We start from the raw sequence: 11371 nt of genomic DNA, 5'->3' as shown, positions 1-11371 counted from the left end.
GTATACTCGTATTTTACAAATTACCTTTTAAAAACTGTCTCATTCAGGAGGGAATAATTCATACGTAGCCCTAGGAAATAAAGACATACTCTCATTGTGTCACGTCCTTCCTTACTTTTCTGCAACTTGTAAACTTCCTGCCAACCTGCAAGACTTATTTCTTGCTACGTACCTGGCTCATCCTCTCCCCTCTGTACACTAAACATTAAAGCCATTAGCCACTAGGTCCATTGCTAAAGATTAGTGCATTAGGAGGCTGAGTCCTTAATCACAGGCTTTAGAATTAATAGGAGCTTAAAACAATTGTACATAAGAGGAATTCTAGATCCTAAGGGTAGGTGCTTCCCTGGCTGTGTTTTTTTTAATAGCAAAACTCAAGAAACAACAAAGTTGTGATTGTAACTTGGATTCAAATCCTCCTCTGTCACTTATGACCCAAAATAGGCATAAACCATCAATCTCCCACGGGTTAAATGGGGATAATAGTCCTTACCAAACAGGGTTTTTTTTTTTTTTTTTCGGTATGCAGGCCTCTCACTGTTGTGGCCTCTCCCATTGCGAAGCACAGGCTCTGGACACGCAGGCTTCGCAGCATGTGGGATCTTCCCGGACCGGGGCACGAACCCATGTGCCCTGCATCGGCAGGCGGACTCTCAACCACTGCGTCACCAGGGAAGCCCAAACAGTGCTTTTTAAATGAACTATTTCATGTCAGCTGTGTAGCATAAGTAGTGGCATTCAAAGCATTTCAGATTAGCAAGGAAGAGGCTTCAGGGTGAAAATAAGGTTTCTGGTCATCTTGAACTACTCAACAAGGACTAGAGCCTGAAGCAGGCCTTCTTCATAGAAGAGGTGTAAGAAAACAAACCTGGAAAGGCCGATGTGAGGTCAGCATAGCCTTGTTTTACCCAGAAGCCTTCCTTTTCCTCGACTGCAGGTAAACTATGGCCCATGAGCAAAGAATTTTTCAATGGCTGGGGGGAAAGGTGCAGCATGGAAATTGAATTTAGTAGTATTTTGTTAAACACATGAAAATTAGGAAATTATTTCAATTTCCCTGCCCGTAAACAAGGTCTTGTCGGAACGTAGCCATGCTCGGTTGTTTACATATAGTCCATGGCTGCTTTCATTCTGTAAGAGCAGAGGAGTGAGTGGAGAGCTATGGTTGTGACAGAAACCACCCGGCTGGCACAGCCTGACTTGTCCGGCCTTCACAGAAAAGGCTTGCCCACCGCTTTAGGCGTTAGTCCCCTCAAGGCTCTCCGAATGAAACAAGTTCTGCCTCAATGTATGGATGTTTTCCTCAGTAACAGGAAATGGGAACAATCATTTTAATTACTGAAGTGCCTGAATGTACACATTGGAACTATTCTCACTTACTACACCTGCCGATGTGTTCGCCAGTCACTTCTCACTGTACTGCAAGCTCCTTCAGGGCAGAGATCGTTTACTTGACTGGTGAGGAACCTGGTACAGTGTCGGTACTTCAGAAATTGAATGAGCCAAGTAAAATGTTTTAAGGTAACTCTATCTCGAAATATTCTTGAAGACACCTATTTTATCATTAATAATCTTTGTGGTTGACAAGGAAGTAGGCACGGGCACACCAAGTAGCAGTACTTCAATCTGTTCCCTTTAATGTCCTCATGCAACCCCTCCTTTCCTCCATAATCTGATATATATGCAATTTAAAAGCCATTATTAATTGCCTCCTTATTTTATAAGTAACACGATGTGATGTTTAAAGGGCCATCTCTATTCTTTCTTTGAACCCTAATGCCTTATTTTCGGGGAGATATTTGAGCTGAAGGTCAAGGATGATGATCACACTTATTATCTGGTATTAAAAAAAAACTATTTTTCCAGTTAGATCAAAATATTCTACTTCACCTTCCTTCAACACCCAATTCCCAAACATTCACAGCTGTTCAAGAACCACTAATAAAATGCAGGAGGCTTTTTAACAGTACAGGAACACTTAGTATAAGTCAGGTAAATTAAAGGTGGCAAAGGAGATTAAATGCTGAAGTCCCTGACAGCTCCTGACTTCACTGTCTTGAAATCTAAAAACTGCCGTACCACACACTGACAGCTTTCAAGACTCAGAAAGAATAGACTGTTCCTTCTAAAAATGTTATATTTTCTCCATAGGAAAATTACAGTTTTTTTCTATCAATAGTAGATAATCAAATTACTTATGCAAAATTCATCTCCTCTTCAGTAAGCAGATGAGTGCTCCCTTTAAATGATCTTTACAGATCCCTCAAGTTGTTATCCTGTCACTATTTAAGTGATGGTTATTCAATCGAATTTTTCTGCATAAATAGTTCTGTTCAATCCAGAAAGGAAGTAGTATGATGGGACAGACACAGTCAACAGTTCAATAAAAATGCAAATTTCAAAAATTATTAAAATGTGCTTAGAAGTAACAAACTATCACACACTTCTTAGGTTTACAAGTGTTCCCTCAAGATTTTTTTTTTAAGGAAACCAATCTTTGAAGCTTTTTTTTTCTTGACTGTAGCTATTTTTGAAGCTTCTTCTTCTTTGTCTCTGGTTCACTAATGTCCATGTTTGAAGTATCAGTAGGAACGCTTATTCCTGGTATCTAAAGTAATGCAAATGGGAAAAATAGATGAGTAAAAGCGTAAAATAAGGAATAAATCTTTCTCATCTTCCCCTTCCCCACTGACGCTTTTAAGTTCAAAAAGATGCAGGGGTGGTAGGGGGAAGAAGGAGCAGATTTTCCACAGGATATATGTGTTGGTATGTATTTCACACACAAAGGAACAGTGGTTCAGAATGTAAAAGGCAGACATGATCTCAGCAGGTAGAAGCATGTCATCTGGGAAGGGTGGGTTTAACCAAAACGTTCAATTTATCCTAGCTGTGAGCCACTCTGTCAGGATCAGAGGCCTCAGGTGTGTCGAGGGCAGAGCCAAGGTTAAGAACCAATGTCTTAGGTGGAAACACACTTTAACTTGATCTTCAAAAGTGCGGATTTCAGAAAGAACTAGGCAGATCTCAGAACTCCACTTTTGGCCCCAAGGACCTCAGAAGAAGCCCAGATGCCTGGGTTCCCATGGCCTAAGGAAATCAGTGAGAAAATAGGATTTCCTATGCAGATATTTGTCTTCCACAATACTTACAGGATTCTATCCTTAAACAGGAATAACTTATGACTATATCACTCTCTTTCACAAAATACATACTGTTTATTCCACCACAACATGGACACTCTAAGTTTGGTCTTACCTGTGGTTCTACCAGGGACATTCGGATCTTCTGATGCTGAAGATTAGATGAGTCTAACATGATTTTCACTTTAACTTTATCAAATATATGAAACACTGTATCTTCTACTTTAAGTGATGGTATCTAAACAAAACACATTTTACTATTTTTAATTGCTTTCTTACACTTGAGGCTTGGTTCTAATTCTTTATAATTTATCTTCCATATTAATTTAAAAGTTTAAATTCTAAAATAACTTCAATATTTATTCAGTATCTAGGTGTTCAACATAACAAAAACCACTAATCTAACAAACTCATACATATGACCTAATTATGTGCAAACCTCCCCCTTTCATTAATGTGGTCCCAATATATATTCATTAACTGTAGGATTCTCACCCCTTTAATTAGCAAATTGTTGGTGTTATACAGGAGCACAAAGGTAATGTGGGCAGAATTTATTGTTCTGTAGTTTTACTAAGATTAGGGAAGTAGGGAGTGTGTCAGGTAAGAGACACTTGGAATTGGTTGAAAAAATTCCCTTCTTGGAGCTATAAACAGCCATTTATTCCTTTACTTTATGTGGTCCCAATATATATTTATTGGGTCCCAATGTGGTCCCAATATATATTCATTAACTGTAGGATTCTCACCCCTTTAATTAGCAAATTGTTGGTGTTATACAGGAGCACAAAGGTAATGTGGGCAGAATTTACTGTTCTGTAGTTCTACTAAGATTAGGGAAGTAGGGAGTGTGTCAGGTAAGAGACACTTGGAATTGGTTGAAAAAATTCCCTTCTTGGAGCTATAAACAGCCATTTATTCCTTTACTTTAATCCATTTGTCCACTAGGGACAAAGCATAATTCAAGTTTTCCTTAGAGGGGAAAACTTTTCATGGTATAAAAGAAAGAAATCAAGAAAAACTTTTGTATATGGCAAGAAACACTGAGCTGAGAAATAGTGAGTAAAACGATAAGCTTAGCTAGCATAAAGTTCTGTAGGGTACAAAAATAATTTTACCCTTTATAGGTACCATTTGCAACTGTCCCCCCTCCAAAAAAAGCCAAAATAAAAACATTAGAAATACTGTACCTCATCATCGTAAGTAAGCCGTGGCTTTGGTTTGTCCTTTTCTTCAAAAAACACTGTACCTTCTAATCCATACTTTGGAATTAACACCACAAGAGCATTCTTTCTCACAAATAGAATATAAGCTTCTTCACTTACTATTCCTTTGCTTTTGAAAAATAACTGTAAAAAAGCATACAACCTTATCAAGGATTGTCTTAAGATATTTTGAAGTTAACAAAAAAAAAAAATTCTGCAATTAAAAGTGAACGAAACTTCATTTCTAACATTAGTGATAGAAGGCAAATACCTGGGTATGAAAAGCCACAGATGCACGCTGAGCGTACTGTGCCATTTTGTGCCGAAAATTGAGATTTTTACATACTTCTGCAAGCTTGTGTTTGTCTGTCAACTCTGGGTAAGTGCAGTCAGCCCCGACAGCCACAGCCAATAACCGATGAACGACGATGTCTGCGTATCTAGATATATGAAGGAGAAATAAGAATCATGCTATGTTATCATTAAAATGTCCTTTTAAAATTTGAAATCAACTGTTTTCTATCTCTAATTTCATAAGGAAAAAGTACCTTCGGATGGGTGAAGTAAAATGTGTGTATATTGGGGACGCTAAGCCATAGTGATGAAAATCAGTATCCATTCCAGAGCAGAAGTACACAGCTTGCATCATGCAGCGAGTTGCCAATATTCTTAACAGGGTGTTTAGATATGGGAAGGTAAGTGAATCAGCCTGGTCCAAAGAGTCAGCCAAAGCCTTGGCTGTATCAGTTTTAATTTCCAAATTCTGTGGATAAAAAAGAGGGGAAAACGCATCATATTAAACATTTTAAAATCACTACCAGCATGTCTTCAAAATATAACCAATCAGATTGAACAAATATGGTGGTTTTTGACCACATATTCAGTGTTTATATCTTTTACCCTAAACCTAGGAGAACTAAAAATAAAGTCATAAAAAGTAATGGCTGTTTTTTGCAACATTAAACCTTAAATTTTTCTGAACGCATTTGAAGGTACTACAGTATCAACATTCTTAAGAAATTTCAAGGGGAAGAGAATATTGGGAGCAGTAGTGCTATCTCTCAAAGTCCAATCTGTACTTGCCTTATCTCTGTTGGGGCAGAAAAAAATCAAAGTAGATCTGGATATTTTTCAGCATATCTGGATTTTCTCTGCAGAGTTTCCCTCCATTCAAAGTAGAAGATCAGAGGCAAAATAAAACTGTATTGGTTACTACAGCTCAACGTGCTGATACAGCAATTGGCTGCTTGTTTTACTTTGGGAGATGAGGCAAAAATACTTATATCTTCCTTCCTCTACCCAGGTCATAGAAAGAAATAGGACAGTAAGAGAAAATTCTCCAATTTACAGTACAGTACAATCCTTAGAGCAGAGGAGAAGCTGATTCTGTTCTGATGGATATGATAGGAGCAGGCCCACCATAAAGGTCTGAAAAATCAGAAATCAACGTCATCCTGTTAGAATAATACCCTGAAATCCAAGCCACAGTCACCCCAAGTGTAGGGATAATCATGCCTAAATAAGTCTACTAACCAGAAGCAGGGAGCATAAGGGGCTGAGGAAACGGGTGCCCTTTCTATGTTTTTCCTTTTTTCCACATATGCAAAAATGGACTTCTTTCTTAGGGACATGACATAAAGAGGGCTTAAGTGAGTTGAAGATAAAGAGAAAAAAAAAACTATCTGTTAAGTCTCTAGAGGTAGACAGTTTGGAGGAGGCATGAAATAATACAGGCATAAAAAACATGTGTAAAGGCACAGAGATATGGAAGAGCTTAATATGTTCAGGATATTATAAATAACTTAGTCTGGAATATCTGGCTTTAGTATAGGGCTCTCTTTATTTAAAGACATTAAAGGATTTTATTAAACAAATGATTTCAAGGTGCGAAGAGATGACCACACCCAAGTTAGATGACTTCTTTTTTAATTGAAAGAACTACGGGCATATTTTTGCATCAGGAGACAACAAAAGTTTTATGGAAATGTAAATATAGATTATTCAGTGCAATGCCTGGATCACTACACAAATACAGATGCTTTTTCAAACTATGTGACCTTACCTTGGATTTAGCTGCCTTAACAAGAATTTCGTAATTTGATGGAGGAGGGGCAGGATGTTTTCGAAGCAGAGCATGCTCAGGAAATTCTTCGTGAATTTTTTTTGCAACAGAGATGTTGGCAAGTAACATAAATTCTTCCACCATGGAATTTGTTTCTCTGCCAATGGCAAAATCGTTAAATAAGGAAAAAGAATGAGACTTCTATATATCGTTCACAGGTTACCTTCTCTACCAAGAGATAATGAAAATTCCTATGTAAACATTCATGTGTGTATGCACATGTGTTTTTTTAAGAACTTAGTATCCCTTTCATTTCTCAGCTACTGTGCTAACGATCTCTTACTAGGCATCTACTCCATGAGTAAATCTCACGCTAGAAGAGACTTTACAAATGGCAATAAAAAACAGAAGCTTTGGGCTTCCCTGGTGGCGCAGTGGTTGAGAGTCCGCCTGCCGGTGCAGGGGACTACGGGTTCGTGCCCCGCACCGGGAAGATCCCACATGCCGCGGAGCGGCTGGGCCCGTAAGCCATGGCCGCTGAGCCTGCGCGTCCGGAGCCTGTGCTCCGCAACGGGAGAGGCCACAACAGTGAGAGGCCCGCGTACCGCAAAAAAAAAAAAAACCAGAAGCTTTAGTAACTCTAGTAATATATAAAATCTAAATCATAAGCATTTTCACCTCTTTATACTGAGTACAAAGAGATTTTTATTCAATTATAAGTCCACAGAAATAAAGTTTTCTAAGAATTAAAAGCTATTTAGGTCATATCAATTTTGGCTTTAAAAAAATGAAAACTTTCACTAATAAACTTTCACCCCAAAACGAAGAGATATTTAAAATAGCTATTTTGGGTGCGTATTATGGCCCAGGCATTGTGCTATAAGTGCTATATACATTGCGATATGTGTGTGTGTATACATACACATATACAATACATATACACACACATGTATATATATATATAGATATAGATATTAGTCCTGTTTTGCAGGTGAGAAAACTAAAGATGTGTAACATTATTCTCTTGCTCAAGATTAGAATTATTAGTAGAAACAGGATCTGAGCCCATATAATCTGACTTCAAAGCTCTTAACCAATGTGATATTGTTTTTCATTCTACATAGCCTATGTCCACTTAAAATTTAGTTTAGTAAATGATCTGTGTTGTTTAATAGTGCTTTCTTTCTCCCAAGTTACTGAACATGCATTATTAATCTGTCATTCATGTTTCCATTTTTAACAACATCTTATAACTTCTTGACAAGATTCCTAAAATATATTAATTTTTTTTTTTTAATATTAGGAAGACCTCTAATTGTACCTTTAAAACTATGGGACAATCTCTTAGAAATGTGGTTTTTCTTCTTGGTAAGAAGAAATGGGTGATGTTCTGCTTTGGCAAAACTAGATTCAAGATCTTCCTCAAAAAAGCCCTTGGTATTGGGTTCACTGTTCCTATTAACATTAGACTTATTTGCACAGAAATTCACCCAAAGGTATTTTTAAATTTTAGCTCTAATGCTATAACGCACACACTGGTCCTAACTAACAAACTTGAGAATATTCCCATTTTTAATCCTTGGTCATCTACTAGAAAAGTGTAAATGCATGATTAATTTCAGATCACCTTACATAACAGGCATGGAAAAGAGGCCTAACTCTGATTTAATCCAAAACAACCTTGCTCCCTAAATCTTAGCCCAAATCAATAAAACTGTAACAACAATACCTAACCTCTGACTATTCTTCGCAACACCCTATGAGGTAGGTACCATTACCAATCCTATTTTACTGACAAATAAATCGAGTCATAGAGAGGTCAAATAACTTGACCGGAGTCACTGGCAGAAGTGGGATCCAAATCTAGGCAGTCTGGCTTCAAAGCCCAGTGTTTGGCCACTATTCTACCCTATCACAGTATATTCTCTATTAAATACATAAGAAATTAATGAGGGTAATCTTCCTTTACTTACCATAGCTATTACTAGTCAAGTTCTAATATACCACACATTAAGACAAACCAAACTGGCAGTTTTCCTTTTATAATATTTATCTTATAAATAAGATACATAGGTTTTATATAAAAAAGACTAGAAAGTGAAATCATTTACTTTTCTCTATATTTCATAAGTAAAAAAAACTCTGCAGAAATCATAACCCTACTAAAAATAGATATTTGGGGTACAAATATGTTTTATTAATATATATACTAGATATTACCTTAAAATCAAAATCTTATCTACTACCCATCAAAAAAATTGCATACCTAAGTTCCTTGGTCTGCAGATCTATAGGATCATGAGTTTCACTGTCCATGTGGAATCGAACTTCTGGAGAAGAAAGAGTCAAAGCCCTAAATAAGATAAAGAGGTGAATCAGTCATGTGAGCAGTAACAGATATAATTCTGGAAGTGATTCTTTTAAAACAGAAAATGATTAGAGCAAGTGCATAACAGTTTTTCTTATGAAAGCTTTATGACCATCTGCTAAGTTTTATGTTCCATTTTCACGGATAGCCTAATATTTTACAGCTCTAAAATGCATTTAAAAAGGGAGGACAGTAGCAACACAACAAAATGAGTCCTTGTGTTTCTCAGGATTTGAATGACTTCTGTACCGAAACTGAGTTTTTACTTAGCTACAAGAGTTTGTAATCAGTTTTATAAATAAAGAAGGTAATCAATAGTATTTTATTTACTATAGGAAACAATGTATTAGGGTGAGGGATGGTGGAGAGAGGCAAAAGGGAAGCTGCCATGGGTAGATCAGTAACATCAGAAGATCCCCAGTTCGAAAGTATCTTCCACATACACTCAACCAAGGAGAGGAGACAAACTACAACTAATGTCACAAACACTAATGGCTATTAATATCTGAGTGCTGTGGGTCAGAGAGTGCACTAGGCTAAGTGCTTTACATGCACAGTTCATTTAATGATTTGGCAAGTTCTCCTTTGAAAAGTAAATTCCCACAAGGCAAGGCAAGTATAATGTTTCTACACACCTTGATGCTATTTTCATCAGGTCAGCTCCAAATCAACCTAAAACTAAGAATTTTAATGAGGCTGGGTAACTTTGGACAATCACAAAAAAGGGAAAAAGATGATTTGGGGCAAGTTAAGTGGGATTCCAAGTCCTTTTTTCCCTTGACTCTTCACCTTTATTAGAAGAACTACAGAAGAAATACTAGAGAGGGAATCCCGACAAATATTCCTTTCTTTCCATGCATAATTTACAATAAGGTTCTAAACCACAATTAATCTGTGTTAATCTATACATCTTGACCTAAAGAGCAAGGTATACTAATCACATTTTGATCACTTTTTCTTCACAGAACATTTAAAACGTGACATTTATTCTTTAACATAGACATATGATAAATATAATTTAAGACACAACACATCCTTTAAGAAGGTGAAAGACACCAATTTTTTTTACTGATTCCTTTCTCTATTCATCCTAAGACTGAGAAGACTCGATGATATGTTTTACCAGTAGATGACTATCTATCAATACTTACAAAACTAGATGTACAGTGTTCAAGTTAACGAAATATCTTTCCTGTCCTAATTAGCGGAAGCTTGTTACAGATGCAAATTTACATCTCTTACTTTAAAACTGCCAAAATAAATACAGTTTCAATTTGTTTTATTCACTTTGCTTTTACAACAAACTTTCTTCTGATGCCTGGCATACTGAAAACCTTCAATAAACGAATACTTGATGAAAAATGTGTTGTTTTGTATTACAAAAGAAATCTAACTATACTCCTCTTATTTACATCTTAAGGACAAACTTGAGCAATAATTTCATTGGGTTTTACTACATCCAAATTATCCTTATATAGTTCCAAGTTTCAGGAGAAAATTCCCAGAAAACTGAAGTGTGAGTAGAGATAGGGTTGGCTCAGCATAAATGCCTAGAACAACACTGTCCAATGGAACTTTCTGCAGGGATGGAAATGTTCTCAATCCACCTTGTCCAACATGGTAGCCACTAGCCAAATGTGGCTACTGAGGACTTGAAATATGGCTAGTGTGACTCAGGAACTGAATTTTTTATTTTAATTTTAATGAATTTTAATTTAAATAGGCACATCTTATGAAAACAGCACAGATCTAGAGTTTGCACTCCCCAACAAAAACACTTTTAGTAACTACTTGTGACCCTACCCTAGATGGGCACAGGAACCCAGAGACTAACATATGAAAGGCTCAAGAACCTGCTTTACTCTGACAGTTGATGTTTTTCAAGAATCAAATTTCTTCTAACTATTTCAACAAGTTTGGGTACTTGGATACTCCTTAAAACTCCTCTGCAGTTTGGCAAATGCCATGATATAACAGCTAAAAGTTGTAAACCTGCCGCTAGCAATCAGATCTTTGGTAAGACTGCTTCTAGGTAACTCTTAATCATCTAAAAAATGAAGGTGTTGGGGGCTTCCCTGGTGGCACAGTGGTTGAGAATCTGCCTGCCAATGCAGGGGACACGGGTTCGAGCCCTGGTCTGGGAAGATCCCACATGCCGTGGAGCAACTAGACCCGTGAGCCACAACTACTGAGCCTGCGCGTCTGGAGCCTGTGCTCCGCAACGAGAGAGGCCGCGACAGTGAGAGGCCTGTGCACCGCGATGAAGAGTGGCCCCCACTCGCCGCAACTAGAGAAAGCCCTCGCACAGAAACAAAGACGCAACATGGCCAAAAATAATAAATAAATACATAAATAAAAATTAAAAAAAAAAAAAACTTAAAAAAAAAAATGAAGGTGTTGGATTAAACAACCTCTAAAATCTCTTCCAACTCTAAGTGCAAGAAGGACTTCATCTATATTTATTTTAATATCTGAAAACCAATGTTCAATCTTGAAACTCATTTCTAATTAAAATCAGGAACGATCCAAATAGAACAGTCTTAAGACAATCTTGCCTTCCTAGAATTTCTTCAAGATCTTTAACTCAAACATATCA

The 11371-nt window shown here is 37.1% G+C and overlaps 1 protein-coding gene across 2 annotated transcripts in view; it reads right to left on the bottom strand.

Moving 5' to 3' along the window:
* Positions 1 to 1124: 1124 nt before the first annotated feature.
* The window catches only part of DIS3 (DIS3 homolog, exosome endoribonuclease and 3'-5' exoribonuclease), a 28674-nt gene continuing 18427 nt past the window's right edge, over positions 1125 to 11371 (bottom strand). For both annotated transcript variants that reach the window (XM_082675770.1, XM_082675769.1), the window contains exons 15-21: positions 8674 to 8760; positions 6408 to 6564; positions 4894 to 5108; positions 4617 to 4785; positions 4331 to 4489; positions 3256 to 3378; positions 1125 to 2608 (exon numbers count right to left, since the gene is read on the bottom strand). In XM_082675770.1, coding sequence (XP_082531896.1) covers positions 2525 to 2608; positions 3256 to 3378; positions 4331 to 4489; positions 4617 to 4785; positions 4894 to 5108; positions 6408 to 6564; positions 8674 to 8760 — 994 coding nt within the window. In that variant the 3' untranslated portion in view covers positions 1125 to 2524. The remainder of the gene's footprint in view (positions 2609 to 3255; positions 3379 to 4330; positions 4490 to 4616; positions 4786 to 4893; positions 5109 to 6407; positions 6565 to 8673; positions 8761 to 11371) is intronic.

The sequence above is a fragment of the Grampus griseus genome (assembly GCF_964374135.1).
Source record: "Grampus griseus genome assembly, chromosome: 18".
Classification (NCBI taxonomy): Eukaryota; Metazoa; Chordata; class Mammalia; order Artiodactyla; family Delphinidae; genus Grampus; species Grampus griseus.
The sequence above is the reverse complement of the archived record's forward strand: the minus strand, read 5'-3'. Positions and strand labels throughout refer to the sequence as shown.